This window comes from Cicer arietinum, chromosome 4 (genome assembly GCF_000331145.2).
Source record: "Cicer arietinum cultivar CDC Frontier isolate Library 1 chromosome 4, Cicar.CDCFrontier_v2.0, whole genome shotgun sequence".
Lineage (NCBI taxonomy): Eukaryota > Viridiplantae > Streptophyta > Magnoliopsida > Fabales > Fabaceae > Cicer > Cicer arietinum.
In genome coordinates this window covers 15,104,174-15,131,780 of record NC_021163.2, presented here as the reverse complement: position 1 = coordinate 15,131,780, position 27,607 = coordinate 15,104,174, and the positions used below count along the sequence as shown (strand labels likewise).

The following is a 27,607-nucleotide window of genomic DNA, read 5'->3' as shown; positions in this document are numbered from 1 at the left end:
GGAAAGAGTACTCCTTATTTCCACTAATTACAAGGGGAAGTGTATGTCTTAAAATCAACAGAACCATGAACTGCAAATGAGAAGAAACAAAGATTGAGAAAATGTCAGTAACGAGAAGGTGCAAAGGCATAGTGGCGTGCGTGCATAAGAAGAGAAATTACAATGACAGCAACTGAACGGCAGCACATCAAGCTTCCAGAAGAAGAGGCTGAATATTGATCATAGTTAGAATTGACAAGGTTCTGGTCAGTGGGAACCATGCTAACCAAATGAGTGCTATTTAAGTCTCTTCGCGAAATTTCCCAATTTCCCCTGACATAAACAGCACAAGAACGCGTTAGTAAACGGAGTGGAAAAACATGACCACAGATTAATTTATGGAGAAAAAATATGAGAGTGTTGCATGGAAGTTACCTGAAACTCATTGGAATACGCCCAAACTGAAATAGCGGAGGAGGAGCTGTATAACCAGGCTTGAATGGCTGAAATTTACAGTATAAGAAAAAAATCATCAATTGTAACAAAATAGGGGGAAACAATATCACAAATCAATTATCAATGAGGAACTTGAACAATTTAAGTTACCTGGTGGCATATCTCACAGGTGGTGTCACCCTTCTCATTGCACCACCGTTGTATACACCTTCGATGTGCGTACTGCAAAATCAATTAGAGTGAAGCTACTGACTTTCAGAAAATAAAACGAAATGGACCAAATATCAGTTGAGCTTGGTATATTTTGGCAGTTAGTATATATGAAACTTCTCAAAAATGAAGAGTCAAATACAAGCATTCAATACAATACTATCTTTTTTCCACTTCTGCCATATACAACAACTAACAATAGACTAATACACAATTCTATTCAGCAACAATAGTACAATATTAACTAGATTCATATTGTTGTCAAAGAAACTCTTAACCCTCCTACGGGGAAAAGGAGTAGGTTTTCAAATATCGCTTGGAAACCTTCTCATGTTGGCCCCTATAAAGTGGAAGTTGATGGTGCTTTCCAACAACCAAACCGCAACACAGCTTATGGTGGGCATGATTCGTGGTGATAGAGGTTATTACCTATCTGGGTTTTACGGTATCATTGATGCTGGAAATGTTCGACTAGCCGAATCTTGGGCCCTTTTACATGGTGTGAGGGTGGCTCATAATTTGAATATTAAACAGGTAAATCTTTGAGAGTGACTCTAAGCCTCTTGTCAATATGGTCAGAGGAACCACTCCAACCTCTCTTTACAGAGGTCGAATCTCTCCTCCATCTTCCTGATTGAAGCACTTCTCTCTGCTACATCTTTCGGAATGCAAATTTTCTTGCTAAGGAAGGCCTTCACGCCCCCTTTAATTTATATTTGTTAGATGTTATTTTGCCATTATTAGGCATCTTCCTTCAAAACGAGTGTATGGGGCTAAGCCCTCTAATTTTTCCTGGTTAAACAACCTAGTTGTTTCTATATATACATAAATACAAGGAATAGAAAGCAGGGAACCTAGGACCATTCACAACTACTTGCATAGTTTATGATGCTAAAACTGTGTCCATCACAACATATTTGGTTTACCATTAAATTTTAATTAAGAAGCAAATTTCATCATATGCCTTACAAATGACAAGAATACATATTTAAAAGCTTAATCACTTTGACATATGAAGATACTAGTAAAGAACTAACCTTCAAACTACCACAACAAGAGCAAGGTGTCTCCATATTAGAATCTTCATCATCATCATGACATATCCTGCATTCTACAAGCTTCCCTGCAAATTTGATACCATCCACACCCATCTTCAACAAAGAGAAATCAACTTGTGCATTATTAACGGCGGAGGAAGCAGCCTGCATTGCACGCTTTCTGCTTTCAATCGCTGCTTCTAACGTTGATTCAGTGAGCAATCGATCAACCAGCAAATCAAAGTGATCCCCCATCTTTGCAGACACCTAAGTATAAATATACTACTCCCAAGGGAATTCTATATTCAGTGTATCTAATTCTGTAGGTGAAGTAATCTTCCTTCAGAATATTTCTGGAAATGAAAAACCATATACAAGGAAAGAAACAAAAAATAACATGTCAGCACAAGCATATATAGAAATTGCCAAATTTTCTTTTTAGGTGCTCATAAATTATGGAATTTTATCTTCATGCAGAAAATTCCCAGTTCCAATTACAAATAAACTGGACCCCACATAATGGTTGTAGAGAAATTACAAAAGGGTTGTCAATTTCATAAACAAAAAGCTTTAAAATTGAAGTGAATGAATGAAAATGAAACTTTAGAAAAAGGGTATAATATAATAACCCCAAATGCAGAGAGAGAGAGAGAAGGGACGGACCTAGATGAAAAAAGGAAAGAACTTTAGTGAGAGAATAATGAAAAAAGGCGATAAGAAAAGATGGGTAAAGGAATGTTAGAAGAAGGGGATCGCATATAGTTGTTGAAGACAAGAAAGGTTTGATGAGTTTGAGAATGAAGCAAGAGATAGAGTGTTGATTGAATAGAAAAGAATAGAGATGCGATTTTTGCTCGTTTTTGTGAGTGGTAATGTGATGTCTAAAGTCTATTCATGCGGTGTGTGTTATTATATATATTTATATATATACTATAGAGTTGATTCATGATTGAATTGAAAGGGTAGAGAAAGAGAATGTGATTGAATTCAACCTATGGGACCGCCACCATTGGGATCTTACTTCATTCATTAACCGTTATTATTATTATTATTCTCATTTTCCATTCATTCATGCTTTTAATTCATCTTTTCTCTAACTACCACGACCATGCTGTGCCTTGCACATTAACATGACCCAACTAAATTTAATAATAAACTACCTTTAAATAAATGTGAAAATCAAATTTATTTTATCAACGAAGTAGTATTCATTGTATTTTATTATTTTCTTATCTTTGTAATAGCTTATGTTAAATAGTTTAATAATGAAACTCAACCTCACTAAATGCGTAGAACAATAGTCCATGCTCGAATTTACATCTTATTTAGTCATTTTTTTTATCGTATGAGCATCATTTTTGGATGAAAATTACAATAATTTATCTTTAAAAGCAAAAAAAGTAGAGGTCAAATGTGTCATTATACATTATTGTGCATAAATATTTTGTATCCATATTGATTAAAAATAGTACAAACTTTAAGCAATGAATTTTAATTAATAAAAAACACTTTTAGTAAAAAAAACAAACACTTCACGGAGAAAATACTATTAATTTTCAAACTTCAGCTTATATTACAATAAATTACTACAAATATGAGCAAAGGGATCAAACCATCTGGATTAATCACAATTGATCAATATAATATTTAAAATTATAATTTTCATTAAGAAATATTAAATGTTTAAGAGAAAAATTAAGAGTAATTAGTAAAGAAAAAGAAAGTGTAGGACATAAATTTCTGTAATTTATCTCACATTTTTATAAAAAATAACGCTAACAACACATTTTTAAATAAAAGATTATATTAAAATATATGGTAGAGGGTATGTTATTAACTCTTTCTTTTTATGAGTTATTTCCATTGTTTCGATAGGAATGTATTGTTTCACTTTGAGCATAAAAAACATTGATCAATTTCGATCGTAGAAAATAAAAATTCGTCTTTTCTAAACTTTTAAAATAAAAAGACTTTGGTGTAGTAAAAGGTTTGCACATTGGGTCTATTAGAAGGCATTTATTCGTGCACGTGAGGCATGCACCCTATAGAACAAAACGTGACTCTATGGTATTGTCGTTATATATATATGGCGTGTGAATAGCACTGGAGATTATTTGCTTATGGGGTTACAAAATTTGTAATAGATTTTTAAAAGTGATTCCGTCACTTAGTTTAATATTTTTAAAAATTTATTTTTTATAAGAATTTATTTTAAAATAGTAACAGTAGTTTTAGATTTATTTGACCTCCTAAAAAATATATAATTTTGATATTCAATAACTTATATATTTATTAATAGAAATTTTAATATAATAAAATAATATTTTTTAAAAAACAATTTATACATTAAAACTGATTTATATAAATAATATTTCAAAAATTGTAGTATAGATGAAATATTTAAAATGGTATTTTAAAATAAACTATTTAAAATAATTTTTATTTAAAATTTTATTTTAAAAAAATTATATAAAAAAAATAAATTATTATAAAAATCATTTAAAAACAAGACCGTAACAAATGAGCTCACTAACATGCTTTTAAAATACTATATACTCCCTCATTTCTTGTTCTGTTATTGTTTTTAAATTTACTTACAAACGTAAAGAAAATTAATCAATTTTAATATTTTGAAGAAATTATTTGTTTATTTTTTATAATACTCTAGAAATATTTTTTTCTACACTAAATAATTAAAAATATTATTGACAAAACAAAAATTAATATTAAATTGAACTCTAAAAACAACAAAATTAAAATAGTGTTTTTTACGAACGCACAAGTAATTAAAAAAGAACAAAGGAGTATTTTATTGTTATTATTTTGACAATAAGATTTTCATTCATAACAACATAATATCATATCAATAATCAACAATAGAGTGGTTATTATTTTGACAATAAGATTTTCAATTCACAGCAACATAATATCATAATCAACAATAGACTGGAGTATGATAAAAGACTTAATTTATAATATTTTTATTTTTAAATTTTACTTCAATCGACAAATATCAATATTATTAAATTAAATATTTTATTTTTAATTCAAATTTAAAATTTAACGAATTTATTACGGTTGAATTTTGTTAAATTTTGAACGAACAATCAAAATATCACATGACATTCTAACATAATAAAAATAGAAATTTGACTATTATAAAACAATAACTTAATTTAAAGAATAAAATAAATAATATTGATTATTAAATTAATTATAATATCAATTATTCATATATTTATTTTACTAATTTCTAAGAGAATCGAAATCCATAACATTGTTACCTAACTATTTCAACCGCGTTGTGAATCCAGGATCAGAATTTCCTCACGAAGATCTTTCAGAGATTGAACACCTCTATGAAGTTCCAATACTTCTCTCACCATCGTTTAGGAGATACAATAGAATGTGGTGATTACACCGTAGGCACATACCAAAAGTGGTAGTAATAATTGTTCTGTACGTAAATCTGCAGCATTACCTCTTGAATTATTATCTTATTAGGGTCTATCGTAAACTTTGTAAAAAGACGCTTCAGTAATTTAAGAATGTAAAAATGATTTATAAATTATTATTCACCTCGATTATCAATCAAGGTGCGATTTTTGGTGCAATAATATTGATTTAAACTTTAGGCCAGCTCATATTATCAATTACTACAATAATTTTAATTACCAACACGTTGCTTGGCTTTGTAATCAACAAATAATTATAGGGAATCATAGTGGAGGGGTTGATTAAAGTCATGCCTGTATCTCTTCGTACCTGTTTGTTTCTGATTAGTCCTTATTCAATAGTCAGTACTTTTTTCATTAGTAAAAAATAGAAATGTATTTATTCTTTATATTTATATATATAAAATAATGATTTAAAATAAAAGGATAATATCTCAATCTAAAATAGCGACCTCTGTAAAAAGAAAGTTTTATTTGTTTTTTTCAATAACATTAATAAAAATCGATTCTGTAAATTATCAAATTAAATATCCGTCTATTTAGCATTAGATCAAATTATTAGAACTAAAAAAATATATGTATTTATGTCGACAAAGAATTGAATGGATCAGCAAACAAACCAAACAACTGTTTATCGCATGCCTAAAAGGACAATTTTCTTTGGCTGAGGATAATTTCTCCAACATTTCAATTTCCACTATCGACATCGTACTCATTAAGTAAAAGTGATTAAAATAATAATAATTTGTTAGTATGGGTCCTCATACTTAAGATAGTAGTTAACAATATTAATTTTTGTGGTTAAAATACAATAAATATGATGGCATCAAATAAATAAAAATGTACTAATTAAATTAAGTATGAGTGTACATAAGAAATGGAAGAAGAAAAGTTAATATGCAGAACTTTTTTTTTTACTAAAAAAAAGTGTTTATTCATTTTTGCATCAATTAAGAACAACACAATTCAAAGTTGTTAAAATTAAAAAATATTAATATATAAATAAATTCACAACATTTAAGTTAATAATACAAAATCATAAAATGTTTGAAATACTCATGACACAAAAATTATAATGTTGAAGAAGACATAATTATTGATTGATTTTGCACTGAATTGAAATTAATTTATTAACCTAAAGTAAAAGAACACCACAATACTGTGGAAAAATATAACAACGTCGCAATAAGACAGAAAACTAAAACAAAAGTGCACTAGAAGACGACTAAATTATAAAAATAAAAAAATAAAAAGAACACAATAAAATTAAATATGGGAGAAAATTCACTTATATGGATATAAAAAACAATTTAAATGAGTGATTTTGAAATAAAAACCAACAATAAACCACCTCTCTTAGATAGAAAAAAGAGAAACATAACTCAAAAGAAAAAGGAGGCGACTTATAGATTTTAAAAAGAGAGAGAAACACTATTAATATTTTCTTCTATTTATGTTCCAATATATTTTATCTGTTAATTTTCAATAAGATATATTTTAACTGTTCATTGTTTTTAATAAAGAAATTTAAATAAATTGGATTATGAGAATTCATCAAATTAATAGTTTAATTTTAAATTTGATGTATCTGCGATACAATTCAATCGATGAGAGTTGAAGAAAAACAACAATTTAAGTAAATATTATTTTTTCCACCTGTTATAGTAGATAGTCTTATTAACAAACTTTGATATCATATTATATATTATTTAAATTAATTTATTCTTATAAAATCGATTTGTAAAATAAGAGGTATCATTCTTATAACTCTTATAATTTTTTTCCAATAATAATATTAAAAAGGTTTTAAAATTATTGCATACAATTCAAAATACCAAAATAAAAGTAGTATGATGGTGGAATCAAATGACACATTGAGACATTATTGTTGAACCATTGACTCTTCGAATATATTATACTACTAATAAAGAACACGAGTATTAGGTTAACCCACAACAATTATGATGTTATGTTAGGTTGGGGAAGGTCAAAGGATATGGACTTTCCCATGCACAAATGTTAATTAGTATATCCCATTAATTTAACATATGATTTCACCTTCTCACTAGCAGCTACATGCATTAATGCATATATATTTTGTTTATTTTGGCTGTTGCCCCGTTATAATCATGGAGGAGGAGGATAACCATGTATTTCTTTCTTATATTATAGGTACATACAAGTTATCATATTCGTATAATTAACGTGCAGGTGAACGACCAAACTAATGGAGGTGTTTAATTAAGTGGAGGAAATAATATACTACTATTATTAGAAGTGGTGCATGATGGGACTAGTCTTGACTAGAAATAATATAAACTATAAAGTCAATAAATGAGAAAAGCCAAACGTGGCAACAAAAAAAATAGAAACAAAAAATACTCCGTGATACTGACAGTAGTACTTTATGGAAAGGGGCTTTTCTGTCTTTTTAAAAGGAAAAGTAGTAACGATTTTTTAACAAACTTGATTATTGGGTCCAATAGAACAACGCCACGTTTAATCTTTCATTTCCCGCCAAATCTCAAGGTTCATCAATGGCGTCGTTCCTCATTCTTGTTTCGTCATTGTTTATCTTCTTTTTCTTTTCTTTCTCCTTCGCTCTTCCACGGGAAGCCATATTCGACGCCGCAGATGTTCTCTCCGATTCAGGTTTCGTCTCCATGTCCCTCACACTCGAAATCGTAGCTGAAACTCTTCTCGAACAGTCACCTTCCGCCACCGTCTTCGCTCCTTCTGATTCCGCGTTCAAGAAATCCGGTCAACCGTCACTCGACCTTCTCCGCTTCCACTTCGTTATGTTACCGCTTCCGCCTCAGAGTTTCCGGCGACTTCCCTCCGGCGCCAAGCTTCCAACGATGCTCACCGGTCAGTCTCTAACCGTCACCACTTCTCCCTCCGATCAATCGACCTCTCTGAACAACATCAAAATAATTGGATCGCCGATCTACGACGACGGTTTTCTCCTAGTCTACGGAATCGACAGATTTTTCGATCCTAGTTTCCAGTACAACGGTCCAAATCCGAAACCTAATTCCAATTCCAATCTCAATTCCTCGTGTACAGCTACGAATCGCACTATGAACTCCTCCGATTCCTTTGATCAAGTCATCGGAACGCTAAAATCTAGCGGCTACTCAGCAATGGCCTCATTTCTCGGAATGCAACTCTCCGGTGACATAGACCAGAACGGAATCACGGTGTTCGCTCCAGCGGATGAGATGGTGATAAACCGTATCGGCGATTTCGAAGACTATCCTTCATTCTTCCGTCGCCACGTGGTGCCATGCAAGTTTCTTTGGAACGATCTAGTGGATTTCGTTGACGGTTCAGAGTTACCAACGTTCCTGGAAGGTTTCACCATTAACATAACAAGATCCGGTGGAGTTTTGGTTCTTAACGGCGTACCGGTTTTCTTTCCGGATATATTCTTCAATGATAGGGTTGTTGTTCACGGCGTTAGTGATGTTCTTGCTGTGCAAGTGCAAGACGATACTAGTGCAGTTGTGGATACTGATTTTTTCTCTGATGATGACCAGAATGTGTTTGATCCTGGTGAATTTTGAAGTTCCTTTCATTTTTTCATTACTGATTTGAGATGTGTATGCCTCTGCTACCATCAATATAGTGTTATGGCATTGTAGAATGAGGTTTTACAAATGAAATATTTCTTTGATTGTTTAGAATACCTTACTCAAATTAATAATGATGCAAGGTCACTTGAGCTTCTTGCAATCTCAGATTAAGATACGATTTGATGTTAATCACACAGGAAAATGCAAAATAAAACATAGTTTATGAACCTTTACTCCTATATATTTTATTAGTGTAAAATATCAATATGTGAAGAAAACATTACTCATTTATCTATCTTTGGCTGATCAACCTTTACTTTTCAATACAATATTCGCAGGCGATGTAAATATGAAAATGACAAGTAATACTACATATATATGAACAAAATATCTAGCCTATGTTTGGATCCATAATTTTCATTTTGTTGCTTCAACGCAGACATGCCGCATCACTGCAGTTTCTCTAAAATCCAAACAGACACCTAGTACACTAGCTTTCCTTTTATCTTCAAACTCAAGCGGCAGCTTCGCTCCATCTTGATTCCTTCTTTTAGTATATAGAGTACAGTAAAACAACAGTAGCTTGATTCTATATGAAAAAATATTCTATATTACAATCTATACTTCACTAACTGCATTTGATAATGCTACATTTGTGCTATTGTGGCTCTTGTTTAATCTGTTCCTTATTTTTTCTTTTAAAGATAGCTTCACAAACTCTTCTCCCCTTCGGGGGCGGTTTGAATAGAGTATCCATAGAACAAGGCAGAGAAGAACACCAACTGAAATGAGGCCCAGTCCTACATTAATAATCTTAAGGTAATGCTTTAATGGAGGACAGTAACTTGAAGTGATTCCAGTGAATGCATCCCTGACAAAATTGCAATTCTGAAGGCTAAGTAAAAGTGGAGCATAATGTTCTAATGCATAGCTTTCGTTAGCTGCAGCTACTATTTGCAAGTAAATATCTGGGGTTACCCTGCCAACTGTAGTACAAATACCCGATTCAGATACCTCACATTCATAGTTCTTCCAAACCTGGAAATTTTAAACAAAGGATTTAGTGAGATCCTCCGTATATCATTCGCAGACAGAGAAATTGAAAGATAATACAAAAAATTAACAATCCAAGAGCAAAACTTATAGATTATTTTTTCAATCCAATTTCCGTGTGTTGATATTTTTTTTTGTTCAGCTAACTGATTGGAAAATCATCAAACACAGTAACACGCGTTCAAAAGCTTGATAGAACTAATATTTTTTCGGTTACTATCGCACAAACTCAAGTTTTTTTGGGATAAGGCCATGTAACAAAGCTCAATAATAAAGTTAAGTGACGAAAATAATACCGTTGAAGCATTGGCAGAAGAAACTTCTTGGTTTGAACATTGGCGTTCTCGAAGCTGGGTGTCAAAGGGATAACATAGGGACGGCATTGAAGGCCCAGACTGATTGTAAAAACCAGCAGCGCCTTGTGTTGGGTTTGTGTTTGCAGTAGAATAGATGACCTCATTGACAAGATTTGCAATATTGGTGACTACTTGTTTACTTTGAAAAAGTGTTTTGTTTGTTGTTCTCTGATCGACACATGGAAGTATGTCGCTAAGAGCAGATTCTCTGTGTGGATTTTCTACCCATTCTCCCATAGCCATGCAGGTATCAGAAATTGTACTACAATAGAATTAATTTACTCATGTCAGGTTAAATTGTTACCAAGAGCTTTTTGACCAGAAGACAAAAAAAATCATAATATAAAGAAAAGTAAACTGAAATCTTTTAAATATATAATGGCTTACTTATTAAGGATCATGAACACTCCACAAAGAATGAATGTGGTTGCAACCAGTAACCATCCAGTGATAACAAATCTGCAAAACATTTTGAAATCAGACTGAAAACATAAAAACAGTCCTTCAGATAGATAGGCATGCTAAAGGTCTATGAAGCTCAATTACTGGGACAAACACAAACACAGGTTATAATTTGAGAAAATGAATTAATTAAATATAATCAAGGTGTCAGTGTCCGACACCTATGCGTGCCAAACATTGGGACACGCCTTTGATCATAAGTGTTGGTGCTACAAAGCTAAATGTCATGTCAACAGATCATAAGCAACCACAACTTACAAGAGGATTGCATGTTGATATCCAAGGAGAGACAGGACTGCAAAAAAAAAAATCATTATTAACAAGAGTTCTACAATATAAATATAAAATTAGTTCGGTTTATTTAAGAGGTGTTGATCAACATATACCTAGTCCAGTTAGAGCCAAGAGAAGAATCACTGCTGCCATAACAAACAAAGCCAGGCGCCTACAAAATATGCAGAGTCTAGCATCATATTAGGATGGAATATTAATTTTTGAAATTAAGAGGTCTCGGTTTTACGATTGCATACACAACATTGAATGCTCTTCTAATTTTAATTGAATTTTCATTTGTCTTCTCGGAAAGTGTATCGGCCGCAGTATTTAGATCCACGTTCAACTTATCGATATCATCCAGGACATCAGATGGAAGAAATATCTGGTCGACCTTGATAGTTTTTGCGAGGTAGAGATATTCTGTGACATTTCTTAGAGTCTGCACCGTGTAATCTGATTGATTGACGAAAAAATGGAGGGTATCCATGGCCTCGCCGTGGAACTTATCCTGCCCGACAGAAAGGAGGATGCACCCAGTCCTGTGTGATTAAGAGAATCGGACATGTTATCACGTTTAAATTTCGGATGAATAAAACACTGAGCTAGCACATCCAGAAATTTCACTGGTGCAGCATATCTCCAAATCAATACAATGGCGTTTTTCCCAAACTACTCATCATCTTTTACAATACATTCATGGAAAACTATTATTAACATTCACGAGGTGTTTATAGATTTTGAATTACAAATAGAGAAGAGTGCCTAATAAGTAATCATGAAAACAAATGATTGTATAACAAGTTTTTTATATCTATTATGAAAAGAACAGAAGAGGGTATTTTGAGAAAATGAAGCATTTGAAGAAGACAAAAAAAGCAGAACATGAAAATAAAGTAAAAAGTCTTACGATGCAGCAAAGGTGAATATTAGAAGTAATATCAGACAAATCCTTTGTGAACGATCAGATCCTTTGTCCTTGATGTTAATCCCCCATCCACAGCATACATGAATCAAAAGTGCCAAGCCAAATGAGATGAACCACAAGACGGCAAGAATGAAACCTGTGGCACCGGTGAATCCAACTGACTGCAAAGCAAATATAACAGTTGATTTGTGTCAGAAAATACCAATCTTCTGAAGGCATAACAGCAACAAAATAACCGATCAACAGACTTATAACACGACAAGACATATGTCAAGGAGAACAAAAATAAAGGAAATGAAATGAAACTTTATGTTAGAGACAGAAAGATAGAAATTATAGATAAACATCTCCAGATGTCCATTACTTCGTCCCTAAAAGAACAATAACAGTGGTCATTACCGATATATACAAACTAAGATCAAAGTAAACTTCACTTATTAATTAGTTTCAAAGTTCACCACATTTTCACATTTCCTACATACATCCAAATTCAATATAGACAAGATAAATATCATATAATTAGGCAAACAGTTAAAACATGTTGACCGAGAGTGTTCGCCAGTTTTCGATTAAATGCAGGAAAGATCTATGATGTTAAATAAGAAATATAAGACATCTTACTAGAAGTAGAACTTCATATCTCACAATAGAATTTAGCACTGAGAACAGAATAAATCATCCATCCGTTGTACAAAACAATGACAAAGGAAGAAACCATAGCACTTACAGCCCAATAATGCTGATCTGCAATATCCCAACCACCACGATACCGATGAAATCCTCGAAGAATGTCAGGCCTTTTGGTTCTATTTGCCGCCAAAATAAGAGTATTATCAGTTTGAGGCCCTGGTGCTGGAGCCACTTTTGTAGCTTCGTTTTGCCAAGAACCCAAATTCCCTTCTCCTCCTCCTGAAAAAGTGCAAACCAAAGAAATTCAATAACAAAATTAGACACCAAAACAAATCAACCAAAACCCGAATAAGCCAACAATTTCACAGAAATGAAAGATAAATAATCAAATTACACCCTGAAATAGTTATACCAAAAGTTTACATTCATCCAATAACCTTACACCAGACAAATATTTTGCAAAATCAACAGTTAGATTGAAAATTATTGTCATATAGATCATTTCTACAAATTTAGACATTAATCTTTAATCATTTCTTATGTTGTCAAGATTAAGTCACTGTCACATTTAACTTGATGTTAATCTTGACACATCTTATAAAATAATTAGCAATAAAAATTGGATATTTCTAGAAACCCAACAAAAGTCCTAAGATTTAAGAAAATCTACACTAAACCCAATACAAATTAAAAATATGAACAAATCAGAATGAATGAGAAACACGAACCTATGATAAACTTGATGGAGTGGTTGATCGACCCAGTTGGAGATAAAGCTGAAATTGAGCTCAGAGACAGTAAAAAAACGAAAAGGAGCAACAAAAGCGAAAACCCATTGAAGGAAATAGCCTTCATTGTGGATTATCTGCAAGAAAAATCAGTTAAATGGAAACAACAACACCATCAGTGATGAATCTGTTATTCATGAATATGTAAAGTAACCCACTTGGAAGGTTACTTTAGATATATTATGAATCTAAGTAAAGAACGGAAAATTTAGTGATTAATGTGAACATAAGAGAAAAGATAAATAAAGGGCAAAGTCACATGGTATGGTAGTGTAGTCATGAAGAAGAAAATGAAAAAACGCGGGTGTCATTTTAATCACCGCAAATCACGTTTTCTTTACTTTAATAACCTTGCGATTTCTTCATATTGCTTCTGCGTTTGCCTCTTTTTTTGACCATTTATCTGTCATTTACTTGCAAAACAACTTTATTATTACTATTATTATTATATTTCCAATATCCCATAATAATTGATCACTTTGACTATTGTACTTGAAAAAAGTAATGGATAGAATAGTATTTTTATCGGATGACTGTTATCAGGTATTATTATTAATTATAAAATACAATTAACAAAATTTATTTTACTTTAAAAATAAAATGATTAATACTCTAAGATAATGTTTTGTTACGAATAAATTAACTATTATGGGATAGAGCAAATTTCATCTCTAAATTTTACTTACTTTTAGATGAATTTATTTCAATTATCTCGATTATTTCCTCTAAAAAATAGAGTTTAAAAACAAAAAAAAATTATTAAAATATAGGAGTTAAATAATTTTTGAATTTCTATAAAATTTTGAAATTTTGTTTTTAGTCTATGTAAAAAAATTTACATATTTTAATCCATACAAAATTATTCTACAAATTATTTTAATCGTTGTTGAAATGAAACATATTTCAACTTTTAAATTTTTAAATAATTTTTTTAAGCATATTTTAAACATTATTAAAAGTTTATCTATACACATATATAATTTTTTAACATAAGATGGATTAAATATATATGTTTTAAATATTATATACTTAAGATAAAAGTGCTTAAAATATGAATCTATAAATCAATTTTTAAGTTTATTTTTGTGGATAAACTTTTTATAGTGTTGTAAACATGTATGCAAAACAATCATTCAAAATACATATGTTAATGCACTAACAAGACTAAAAATGTTTGCATAATAATCTTGTAGGAACTAAAATATGTGTTTTTTTTATATAAATTAAAAATAAAATTTTAGAAAAACAAAAAATTTATTTAGCCCAAAATATAATTATATTTTCTTTCTCCTAAACTGTAAATTACTTTGACAATTTTGCATAAATTTAAAAATATATTTAATGTTGTATAAATAACAGAAATTATGAGTTATTTTATAAAAATATAACTCTTTAATAAAACGGAAAACACAAATTAAAAGTTTTAGAGAAAAAAGAATAATAAATGATAAATGACATAATAACAAAATAAGTATTTACAATTCATTCGTATAGTTAAATGACACATAATTTAAGACAAATATATTTAATTAAAATAATATATAATTTAAAATAAATAAAAAATTCTAAAGATGGCAAATGGCAACTCTTTATCCTAAAGTTTTATTTGACAATAAAGTAATTAACATTCAATTATTCAAGACTACCTTACCGTACGTTTTAAATTTAATGTTTTTTTAAAATAAATTTAAATTTAAAAATAGTTTTTATCTTATATATGCTACACCCAACTTTTTTATGTGACAAAGAATTATCTTTTTCTACATTATTGTTACTACTATCCATTTTACTTTACCGACAATCACAATCACATTCACACTAGTCTATTGGTTAAGTTGATGTGGACACATTCACTTTTTTTTTTATAATCTTTTTTTAGTTGATTAGTTGAAATGACGCTATTTGTAAATTACAACTTATGTCTATATAGATGCTTCAAATCTTACAAAAGAGATCGATGTCCATTATTTAACACAACGTAGCTATCATTTTGTGTTCATAATATGAAAAAACACTGTAATAAAGATGACGAGTTAATTGTGAAAAAGTAAGATAACTACTAAATTGAAAGCAGTACGACAAGGCAATATGAGTGGGCCCCAGTGGAGCTGTCAGTCTGGCACCGCGGAATTTCACACTGGTGCCTTGTCTTACGCCATAATTAAGTATGCAAGTATCGTAAAGAATTTTAATTAATAATTTTTTTAATTTATTTATGTACATATTATTATAATATTTATTAAAATTGATTAAATTAAATATTTCGATTTATTTATTTATTTTAGTCTTAGTAATTAAATAAATTATTTTATAATTGAAATTAAAATTTTATTTAAATTATAATAAAAACATTATTTAAAAATAAATCTAAAATATAAAAATTTAAAATTTAATGATGTTAAATGTAAAATATGATCAAATTTATTCAAAAATCATTAAAATATTAATGATTTAATTTGATAATATTAAAATATATTAATATTTAAATGTATTATAAATTCTTTTTTATAAAATGTTTTTTAATAAATTAAAAATATATTAAAATAATTTGTAAATTTTAATTTATCTAATAAATATTTAAAATTATTAAACTGAATAAAATATATCGGTTTGGAGGTTGAACCATTACAGTTAAATGCCTTTTTTTTATATCTACAGATCAACATTATTATTAATCAACTATAACAAATTACCTAATTTTATATAAGAAAGAAAAGTATTAGTTTATAAATCTAGTTTCTATTTTAGGAGTCTATTTAAAACTCTCTAAATAGTTTAAGAAATTAAGTAGTAATTAAATTTCACATAAAAACTATAATAATATTTTTTGTTATATAAATATAAAATTGTTTTATTTATATTATTAATTAAATATATAGTTAATTAAATTGAAGATGGTAAAATTTGTACAAATATTTACACCTAAATTTTATAATTTTATTTTCAGTAAAAAAATTGTAATTCTATTTCTAGAAAATTTATATCATCTTGTCCTTGTTGATTTTCCATTATATAATTTTACATTAACTCCTCACCAATATAAAATTATCACCAAATTAATCATTTTAATCTCCATTTTATTATGTTAATTAGTAAAATAAATCAATTTCTTTAACATATAATTTAAAGTAAATAAATAGAATGAGTAATTTATTAAATAAATATATTTTTAAAAAGTTCAATTATTATGTAGACTCTTAAATTATTTAAATATTTTTAAATAAATTTCTAAACTAAAATAGATTGTAGTTAAGTCATTGAATTAATTTATATTTTTTTACGGAAATGAGTCTTTTCATTGACTTGTGATTTATAAGGTTATAAAATAATTTAATTAAAAAAAATATATGAGTAAAAAAATTGGATTACCATGTTTTGCTTAAAAACTTATTTAAAAATTTTCAAATAGTTTTTAGAAATCTCTACAAAGTAATTAAACTTTTTTATAAATGCTCCTATCCATAATTACATGCAGTAAATTAAATAATAACGTACGTAATTTTGCGCAAGAAGAGTGGAGGAACCGGTGTGATGAATTGAATGTTGATATTTTTATTTTTTTCTAATAGAATGTTTTTTTTTATGTACCAAAATAAATCAACTTGTCAAAAAAAAATGTTGTTTTATTTAACACCGAATATTTAATCCATAAATGATGACGCCCAAGAAAAAACATGATATATAGTTCTATAGTAGAATTAGGCTCACCGTGCCATCATTCTGTTAGATTAGGTGAAGTGAAAGGTGGGTCCATCATGAGATATCTTTTGTAAAGCAATGTTTTGCTAAATAAAATGATGTAGCTTTTGTCATTGCATGTGAGTGATCTGACACGTGACCAATGGCAAGGAGTAGGTGGGTCTCGATATGTTTTTTTACCATATGCATGATATTCCATTGAGCCCCTTGCCCAATTCTAGAGTGAGAAGAGGTATTATTATCTCAAATAAAATATTGGTCCCTCAAAATGAGGATACATCTATATTAGTCATTAACAAAAATAAATTAAAAATGTTATTTTCTTTCTCAATTTTAATATGTATGTTTTTTGTGTCCGATGTGTGAGTTTGCTCTACCGTGAGTTTGCACATGAGTTCTTTTCGTATTGAGAAACAAACCCATCACAAAAGAAAAGATAAATTAGTCCCTTTTGTGCTTTGTATATATCTTTCAATAATCCAAACAAACCATTAAAGTAATGTTTATGATTTGCTCTTTTAAAAAAAAAGTTAAAAGGAAAGTAAGTGGAATAACATTTTAGTTGTTTGGTATCGTATATAAAATTAGAAGGAAAAAAAGGGTAAAAAGTTGTGACAATTAAAATTTAACTACCAATATTGAGAAAAAAATTATACAAAATAAAATTTTCAATTGAGAAAAATATTTTAATGCATGCAAATAAATAAAAATTCTTTTGTAAATTTTCAAAATAACTTAAACTATTAAAATATTTACAAACTTTAGAACAACTTTTAAATGAGAATTAATTAAACTATAACTCTAATTTATACTTAGGATGTAATTCGACTTCTTTTCATGACAAATACTCCTTAGACTTTCAACGTTTACGTGTTATTTGAAAAATTTCCCCTTCAACATAGTAAATATAAAACTCAGTAATATAGATTTAATAAAAACAATTATAGATATTTCCCAACCATGTTGGTGTGCTAAGCATGAAAAATCATCTCGACAAACTACACATCAATTTAATAAAATATTATTTTATTGTAAACTATTCTCAAGCAACTCTTTTACCTTTAACCTCAAATATTTCAAACAATTTAAATCACTAGACATGAGTAATCTAATGATTTATACTCTATATAACAAGTAAATCATGAAGACTATGTTGGTTTCACTCAATGCCTTCTACTTGAATCTCTTTATATATACATATATATATATATATATATATATACACACACACACCATGTATTAGCATCAAACTTCTAGAAAATAGTGTTATATTTAAAATTTCAAACACAATTGGTTTCACTATAATTTGATCTATATAACTCAAGTTATGATATTCTAAAGTCAACAACATTACATAAAAATCTTATGACACAACAAATGTGTTTACAATACTACGGAGTCATTTCTATATTTAATAAAATAATAAATTTTAACATGATAAAACTACTATATGTATTCTTTCATACCAAACTGGTTTCACTCAAAAATGAGTTTCCTAGCTATGTATATTTTAAGGTGGCTAACAATTTATAAAATATATCCGTCTACTTCATAAAATCACGAAAATTTATAAAAATTAATATAAATTTACAATAACAGTAATAGAAATAAGTCTTCAAGTCCAATTGATTTCACTCAAAACTAACTCTTAGTGTTTCTGATATATTCATTTTAACTCAACTACGTCATAATCTGTTTTAGCAGAAAACACTATAACTTTGGTAATTTAATTAAAATATCAAATGATGTCCGATTTGAGTAAAAGATCATTCTTTAGAAATATTAAGATGTCTAGTTTATAAATAAAATTTTCACTTTTCATGATAAGTCCCCAATTCTATAGTTTAAACAAGGAAGATACAAAGGTGCAAAAACAGAACAACAATCAACATTTAACTTGTAATCCAAATTTCTCTATCAATTCTCAATTAGTGATGGAAATAGGTTAGGCCGTCCGTCAGGGGCCTATGGCCTGACCTACTTATGGTTTGACCTCTTTAATAAAAAAGTTAGGTTCATGCGTTTTTTAAAGTCTATTTATTTAAACAAGATATGTTGAGGCTTATAGAAAAGTCTATTAGGCCTGATAGACCAACATATATATATTTGATTATTTATTAATGTTATTTTTTTTAATTATTATTCATTAATAATATTATTTCCTATTTTAAAGCATATCAATTATGCTATCACTTAGTAGTCGTTCCATATTAAGTAATCGTTCCATATTCTCCCCGTTCTTTTTAAGTTGAATCGTTCATATTATCATGTAATTATTATACTATGTAAGATTTCAATATTTACTACTTCAAAATCTTATTTATTTATTTATTTATTTATTTATTTTATCTTTGTATTCCTTTAGTAAAATTAGCCTTTGTAAAATCTCTTAAAAAATTTCTAGAAACTCTATTGAAGTTGTTCTAATTTTAGGTTTTATAAATAAAAATAAATCTTAATTCAAAACAGTATATATAAATTTGTAAAAAAATAGTATAAAAAAATGCATTATAGGTGCAGTCCCTTTAGAAGTGTTTCGAAGTTGATAATAATATTAATTATATTATTACTGAATATGTCCGAGTTTGTTTGAGAGGTAATAATGAATGCGTTTGTTTCAGGAAAAATCTATTATTTGATACTAAAAATTATTTTTTAGGGTTTAAAGGGTGTTTGTTTTAGATTTTTTTTAAATCATTTTGTTAGAAATATCATTTTTTATTTAATATATATATATACACACACATTAGTATTGGTATGTGGATAGCATCATGTGGTATGGGTAGACTATCATGTAAATTGGTATGGATAGAGTATCATTTAGATTGATATGTGTATAAGGACTAATTATGGATTCATTTTTTTTTTAAGGCTGTTGTATTACAGACTTGTTAGTTATTATTTTATTAGATTTGATTATAATTTTATTAGTTTTTCTTGTATATAAAAGTCTAGTTTAGTCTATTTTAAAAAAATATAAAATTTAAATATTTTAGGCTAAATACTACATGTAGTCCCTTAACTTAATTTCGGTTAACGATTTAGTCCTTTATCTTTTTTTTCCTCGTTTTGGTCCTTTATGTTTTTAAATAATTTCAGCATTACCCTGTTGAGACAAATTCTATATTTAAAGTTTTGATGAAAATAAACAAAGGTTAATTAAGAAAGTTAATTTTGATTCTAAAATGTTATGTTAATTTAACATGTGTTTTTGAGTGAATTTAATTAAGATCAGAATCAAGCAGATCAAGAAAAGACAGCAACAAGATCATTTTGCATCATAACAGAGAATGATCTCTAGCTTCAACAACTGTCCATCACAACATATTGGTCAAACCTTTTCTATCTCCTTGACAAAGAGTCTGCCCTGGAAATTATTCATATCTAATCAGTACATGGCAAGGAACAAGTAGGAATCATCCAGACTCAAAAATGTTATTTGATCTCAAAGATCAAATGACTCAAAGACAGACAAAAGTCATGAGAGTCTGCAAACTCCAAAAATCAAATGTCAAGAAAGTTCGATCAATCTGGACATATGACAAGACAATTACAAAGGAAATCCATAACGTTTAAAACGGAAACTCCAGAATGATTATTGAAACTCAAGAAAGTTCAAACTGACAAACCAAGAACGTTAATCATTCTTCGTTTTCTGCACAAAGACAGCAACTCTGTTTCTTCTCCAAATTGATCTGTAATTCATCTCCAACATTCTCAAGCTACACTCAAGACTCAAGACAGATAGTGTACCATCCAAGATCAATAAAGAAACGTCAAGAGTATTTTCTAAAAAGGACATAATTGCTTTAAATGTTAAACCATTAAAGACAAAATGCTATTTCAAAGAAGGATTATTTTTATTCTAAAAATAATGTTTCAGTCAAAAAGCAGAGTCTCTCCAAAAGCTCTTGTACTTTCATTATGTGCCTCTACATCCTATAAATAGAAGACCAATATCCCGATTCAAGATAAGAAATTCAAATGCTTCAAAATCCATAATCAATCATATACATACTTGAAATTCCGCAAAAACAGAGGCAATCATACTCACTGATTTTTGCGAAACAGTTGTTGGTTTTTACTTATCAAATAGTTTGCGCAATTATCATTAGATCCTTTGTAAAGAATCAGTTCTCAAACAAGAGTTGAGAAATTTCAGATTATGTCAAAACAATCAAATTGTAAAAACTCAAACTATAAGAGTTTTTTTATAGTTTGTTTTAAGATTACTTCCTATCAAGGTTAGATAGGTGCTGGTATTGTTTTCTGGGTAGAAAGCATTAGAGGTTGAAATAGATCAAGGTTGATCTAAGACTAAGTGTTGTAAGTTCAAGAAAGCTCTTTTACACTTAGTGGAAAATCTCACAGTGTGAGGACTGGACGTAACCCACGTTGGGTGAACCAGGATAAAATCCTTGTGTGGTATTCTCTATCCTATCTCTCTATTTATCATACTGAATTAATTAAAATATAAACTGATTTTATGTTTTCAACTAATCAAGGAACGTTCTCCGTTTTCTGTTTTCATAACCAAGATTAATCTTGAGTTATTTTCTCAAGTTTTAACAGGAATTTTTAAAAGGTACATTTACAATTCAAACTCCCAATTTCTTGTAAATCGACATTATTACTTCATACCCTTTAAGTGAGGTTCTGTTAAGAAAACGTAAAAAAGAAAACGTAAAAAAATCCCTCCTCCGTTTTCTCTCTAATTTCTCTTTATGTTGTTTGGTTTCTCTTCTCATCTCTCTTCTCCAAATTCCCAAATTCATGAACCCTAACTTTCCATATCTCATCACTCGTTCCTGAACATAATTCATTGTTGTTCTTGTTTGCTTCAGAATTCATTCATAACTCAGAATTCATTCATTCATAACTCACAATTCATTCATTCATAACTCATAATTCATTCACAACTCAAAATTCATTCATAACTCATAATTCCTTCACAACTCAAAATTCATTCATAACTCATAATTCATTTATTCATAACCCATAACTCAAAATTCATTATTGTTTCAGGTGGTACAAAAGACAGCAAATGGCATACAATTATCATAAACTAATAAATAGAATGTTAACTTGTTCCTAATAAACAGAATGACAAATACATAAACAGAATGACATATCAAAGAGTTCTTAATATAAAAAAGTGACAATTCCTCCATGTGACAGTTCCTAATATTATTTCCTCCATGTTTTGAACTTTGGCCTAAAAGTTATTGACTGAGCTTGTGTAGGCTGAAAATGAGCTTGTGCAGGCTGGGACTGAGCTTTTGCGTGCTGGAAACGAGCTTGTGCAGGTTGGGACTGAGCTTATGCGTGCTGGAAACGAGCTTGTGCAGGCTGGGACTGAGTTCGTGCAGGCTGGAACTGAGCTTGTGTAGGCTGGGACTGAGCTTTTACATGCTGGAACTGAGCTTGTGCAGACTGGGACTGAAGAGATATGAGAATAGAGATGGATATAGAAAGTTAGGGTTCATGAATTTGGGAATTTGGAGAAGAGAGATGAGAAGAGAAACCAAACAACATAAAGAGAAATTAGATAGAAAACTCAAATGAAGAGAAAACGGAGGAAGGATTTTTTAACGTTTTCTTAACCGAACCTCACTTAAAGGGTAACACTGAAATTATTTAAAAACATAAAGGACCAAAACGGGGAAAAAAAAGATAAATGACTAAATCGTTAACTGAAATTAAGTTAAGGGGCTACAAGTGGTATTTAGTCAATATTTTAATGTGAATAAGGCTTTTAAATAGGATTTTCAAACTTTTATAAAGGTTAGACCAAGAAGAAAAAAAACCTATGATAGGTCGTAGGTCAGACTTAGGCCTAAAATATTAATCGTAGGTCAAACTCAAGCCTTTCAAAGTCTGGTCTGACCTGGCCTATTCCCACCACTGTTGTCAATGAACTTTAGTGAAATTGGTGCCTATTTGAAGAACTTAAGTCTATGTTCTAATGAGATAAAAAGAACCTCTAAACGACATATGTGGAGAAAGTTATAAACAAAATATTAGTATTTCATCCAAATGAACTTGGGGACAACAACTCTCAAACATCTTATATGCATGTTACTACATTACAAATTGATGTTCAAGGTACATGCATGTGAATCAACATGTAAGACCCATAATTTTAAAGTACCATTTATGTATTTTTGGTGTATTTTGGATTTTGGCACGGAGGCTTTTAAGCCAAAGTTAATAATATTTTGGAGTTTTTTTTAATCAAAAAGATATTTCGATGCCAATTAGAATTTCTCGTCGATAAATAAGTTGAAATTAACTGCGGTGAATACTTTACGGTTAATTTTATGCGTTTCGGGCGAAACGGTAATTTAACAAATATCTAGATATTTTGAGATATTTGTTAAGTTATATTTATTATATATATATGTTTGCTTGGAGGGAAAAAGAAAGGAAAACTAGAAGGAAGGAAAAGGAAAAGAAAATAGTATAAAAGGGAAAGAAGGAAAAAGGAAGAAAGGAAAAACAAAGGAAAGAAAAAGAAAGGAAGGAAAATCTAAAATTTTCCATCTCCTTCCTCAGATCAGCCGCGAGCAATTTTCCTCCTCCTCCCATTTTCAGTTTCGTCGCTTTCTTTTCTTCAAAACTAGTAACCCAAGGTTGGGTGAGAGTTAGATCAAGGTTTTCGCAACTTCACTTTTCCTCTTTGATTCGAAAACGAAGAAAAACGGTTTTTGAGATCCAAACACAAACCCCTCCGTTTCTACTAGATCCAAGCTTCATTTCTCGAAGAGATAGAAGGGAAAGTTGCTCACCACCACGCTACGGTGCTAGGGGACCTATTTGGAGGCGAAGTTGCGAGCGGAGATTTTACCGGAATTACTCGCGGTACCGAAAACGCACGTTAAGAACGGGGAATCTCTTAATGACTTATTTAATTAATGTTGTTTGAAAGTCGTTTAAGTTAAATGGGTATTAAAAATGGGGAATCTTTTAATATCTGCATTTGCTTAACGATTGTTGTGAATGGGGTCTGTGTATGCTCATGCATTTCATTTGGTAAATTGTGTCGACCCGTGATAGGTGACACCTTGGTAAACTGTACTGACCCGTGATAGGTTGTACGTTTACGATTTACTATTTAGTAATTCGTGTTGACCCGTGATAGGTGACACCTTGGTAAACTGTACTGACCCGTGATAGGTTGTACGTTTACGATTTACTATTTAGTAATTCGTGTTGACCCGTGATAGGTGACACCTTGGTAAACTGTATTGACCCGTGATAGGTTGTACGTTTACGATTTACTATTTAGTAATTCGTGTTGACCCGTGATAGGTGACACCTTGGTAAACTGTATTGACCCGTGATAGGTTGTACGTTTACGATTTACTATTTAGTAATTCGTGTTGACCCGTGATAGGTGACACCTCGGTAAACTGTACTGACTCGTGATAGGTTGTACGTTTACGATTTACTATTTAGTAATTCGTGTTGACCCGTGATAGGTGACACCTTGGTAAACTGTATTGACCCGTGATAGGTGGTACGTTTACGATTTACGTTTTTGGTGAATTGTGCTGACCCGTGATAGGTGGCACCTCGGTAAACAGTATTGGTCTGTGATAGGCGGTACGTTTACGATTCCCGCTTTTTCTTTTAGTAAATCGTGTTGACCCGTGATAGGTGACACCTCGGTAAACTGTACTGACCCGTGATAGGTGGTACGTTTATGATTTACGCATTTTAGTAAATCGTGCTGACCCGTGATAGGTGGCACCTCGGTAAACGATACGGGCCCGTGATAGGCAGTACGTTTATGGTTTACGCTTTTTAGTAAATCGTGCAGACCCGTGATAGGTGGCACCTTGGTAATCGGTACTTTGGCCTGCGATAGGCGGTACGATTATGATTTACGGCCCTTCGAGGAGGGTTTTGGTTTGGAATTCCGAGTCCATGCATTTTGGCATATACGCATTGCATTAGGGTGCTTGGCACGCGAGTCGTGGTTGATTTGAGTTTTATGATTAAGTGATTTGAATTTGAGTCGTTGTGGTAATTGCGTTGAAAATGCTAAGTGTTATGTGTTGATTGTTGTGTGTAAGTATGATGGTTATCGAGATCCCAATTGCCGTGGTAATTGCGTTGAAAATGCTAAGTGTTATGTGTTGATTGTTGTGTGTAAGTATGATGGTTATCGAGATCCCAATTGCCGTGGTAATCGTGTAGGAATTGCTAAGTGTTAGGTTGTGAACTTGATTAGGAATGACTTGAGTAAATGCATGAATTTTTGGAAAAACGATCAGGGAAATCGATTTCCCAATCGATTGGATGAGTTGCAGGAAGTTCACTATTTTAACCTAATCGATTTGCCAATCGATTGTATAAATATATCTTTCAAAATCTTTTAAGAAATCGATTTGGAAATCGATTGGCAGAGAGGCAGGAACTCAGCAAAACTGCCAAAATCGATTTGGAAATCGATTTGGCAACCCAGGGACTCATCAGAACTGACAAAATCGACTTAGAAATCGATTTGGTCATGCAAAAACTCAGCAGAACTGACCAAATCGATTTGGCAATCGATTGGCTCAGCAAAAGTACTTATTTTGAGTTAGATAATCGATTTCTCAATTGATTTATCAATGCTTTGGTCAGTTATGTATTACTTGATGGTTTGAGAACTTCATTTTGAGTTCATTGTTAATTGATGAGCATTATATGAACCTTTAGCATATGGAAAATCCTTTTAAGGTGCATGCTTAGTTGAAAGGTTATTTTGTGCATTTAAAACTTAAATGTTATGTGTTATCTGTTAATTTCGGTTGGTGACCCTTTACAATTATTGTGGAAATCTGGGCTTTGCCCTCAGATGAGAGTCAGGACGATCCTACCGGTTCGTACCCTACGGACGGGAATGGAGATGGGAACGCGTGATTGCAGTTACATTAGGAGGATCTCACGGGGCGCGTGGAGATACTCAGGGTGTATAGCTTTTTGGTAGGATGATCAGATTATGATGATGTATAGGAACTAGGTGTCCTTCTTTTTGGATTGGAGTATTTTTAGTTTGGAAAATTGTACTTATACTAATATTGTCAGTTTGACTTTTTACTTGAATGGGTTCCATGTACCATTTGTTGTTGTGTAAATGTTTTGGATTTATAATTGGTGAAACTCTTCCGCTGTTTGTAAATTATAATGACTCAATTATTTATCCAAAGGCATTTCCTGATTTAATTCTCTGTTTTATTTTAATTCATTTTTATCTCTTTCAAAAAAAAAAATATACCCTCGCTTTGAAAAACGGGGTGTTACACAACACATCATGAAATCAATAACAAGCAAAAGGACATATAATAGAAACCAATCCAAGACATTTAAATAGATATCATCAAAAATCATAACACTAGTAATAAACTACAAAACAATTTCTCAACTCAATGAAACTATTGACATCCAAAAAGGGAAATCAATTAGAAAAATCATTTTCCAAACATTCAATTCAAATAGAGACCTAACACACCTCTAGTAATGAATAGTGACCCAAACTTGATTTTAAAAACATAGCTTGCTTTAAACTTCTTCTTCTACATCCACTTTATTTTCTTCTTCTTGAAACCCAATGTTTACACACGAAAGGAGTGTTTATTTTACTTCGGATGTTGGAGAGAAAGGTTGAAGTTTTATCCTTCCCACTCCTTCTCTCTTTTCTTTTTCTTATATCTTCTCTTATTCTTTCTCTTCTTCTCATGTGTTGTCTTTATTTCAGTTCTCTCTTTATTGTTCTTTTTTTCCTTCTTCTCACCTTTCCTTTATTCTCTTATCTTCTCTCTTTTTTTCTTTCTTCTCTTCTTTCTATTTTACAATGTTTCTCTCACACACACTATTTTATATTCTTTTATTTATATTACTATTTCTATTTTCTTTTAATTTATTTATTAGAAGATTGATAGACACACCCCTCTTAAGTGTATTGCACTCCTATTAAATCTCAACAATATTTTAATAGTTACTACATACTCATTCAAATTTCTACTCATACAAATTAATTATACTTTATTTTAAATCATACAATAAATAAAATTAATTATTCTTATTATTATAATTATTCTACTAACTGTAAAAGTGATTCTAAATAGCATAAATAAAAATATTAATATTTGTTAAACATTTATCATTCGAATTTTCAATAGTTATCTTATTACTAAACTATCATTACATGCAATTTTATTAGAAATTAATGCATTTATGTAATTTTAATAATAATAGTAGTAGTAATAATAAGAACATATTAATAATAATTTATGTAAAGGAAGTTTGGGGGTTACAAAAGTGAAATGAAATTATAATATGTAGGGACGCATTTGTCATTTTCACAAAAATATTTGTCTAATTATATTTTTCTCTCACTAATGAGAAGAAAGAAAAAAACATGTAGGTCTCTACTAAAGTTTTCTATTTTCTTCCCTTTCGTTCTGCCAAATGAAGGAAGTGTATTTGGAGATGAGCTTTCTTAATTCCTTGCTCCTAGTTTTCATGCACAATAATTTCGACCAAACATAGTGTAAAATAGGGGTACAAAAAGAAATGTTTAATAGGATTATTGTGTTTGCAATAGGAGTACTCCATCCTACTACTAGACTATTCATTTGGAAACCCTAGGAGTATTTTTGGATCAAAATTTTTTCTAGGGCTAAGTTTATATTAATATATATATATATATATATATA

The 27,607-nt window shown here is 30.2% G+C and overlaps 3 protein-coding genes across 3 annotated transcripts in view; 1 reads left to right on the top strand and 2 right to left on the bottom strand.

The window, feature by feature from the left end:
* The window catches only part of LOC101496313 (uncharacterized), a 3,948-nt gene extending 1,356 nt beyond the window's left edge, over nucleotides 1-2,592 (bottom strand). The window contains exons 1-6 of the mRNA XM_004496933.4: nucleotides 2,346-2,592; nucleotides 1,683-2,035; nucleotides 586-657; nucleotides 415-482; nucleotides 162-312; nucleotides 6-70 (exon numbers count right to left, since the gene is read on the bottom strand). Coding sequence (XP_004496990.1) covers nucleotides 6-70; nucleotides 162-312; nucleotides 415-482; nucleotides 586-657; nucleotides 1,683-1,937 — 611 coding nt within the window. The 5' untranslated portion in view covers nucleotides 1,938-2,035; nucleotides 2,346-2,592. The remainder of the gene's footprint in view (nucleotides 1-5; nucleotides 71-161; nucleotides 313-414; nucleotides 483-585; nucleotides 658-1,682; nucleotides 2,036-2,345) is intronic.
* Nucleotides 2,593-7,580: 4,988 nt separating this feature from the next.
* Nucleotides 7,581-8,823, top strand: LOC101495976 (putative fasciclin-like arabinogalactan protein 20). Its single transcript, XM_004496932.4, has one exon. The coding sequence runs from the start codon at nucleotides 7,675-7,677 to the stop codon at nucleotides 8,701-8,703; it is 1,029 nt and encodes a 342-aa protein (XP_004496989.1). The 5' UTR covers nucleotides 7,581-7,674; the 3' UTR covers nucleotides 8,704-8,823.
* A 154-nt stretch (nucleotides 8,824-8,977) lies between these two features.
* On the bottom strand, nucleotides 8,978-13,414 carry LOC101495223 (uncharacterized). Its single transcript, XM_004496930.4, has 9 exons — nucleotides 13,143-13,414; nucleotides 12,512-12,693; nucleotides 11,767-11,945; nucleotides 11,114-11,398; nucleotides 10,970-11,028; nucleotides 10,842-10,878; nucleotides 10,509-10,580; nucleotides 10,062-10,383; nucleotides 8,978-9,750 (listed from the first exon to the last, which is right to left on the bottom strand). Exons 1-9 carry the CDS (start codon nucleotides 13,267-13,269, stop codon nucleotides 9,331-9,333), a joined length of 1,683 nt encoding a protein of 560 aa, XP_004496987.1. The 5' UTR covers nucleotides 13,270-13,414; the 3' UTR covers nucleotides 8,978-9,330.
* Between the last annotated feature and the right edge of the window lie 14,193 nt (nucleotides 13,415-27,607).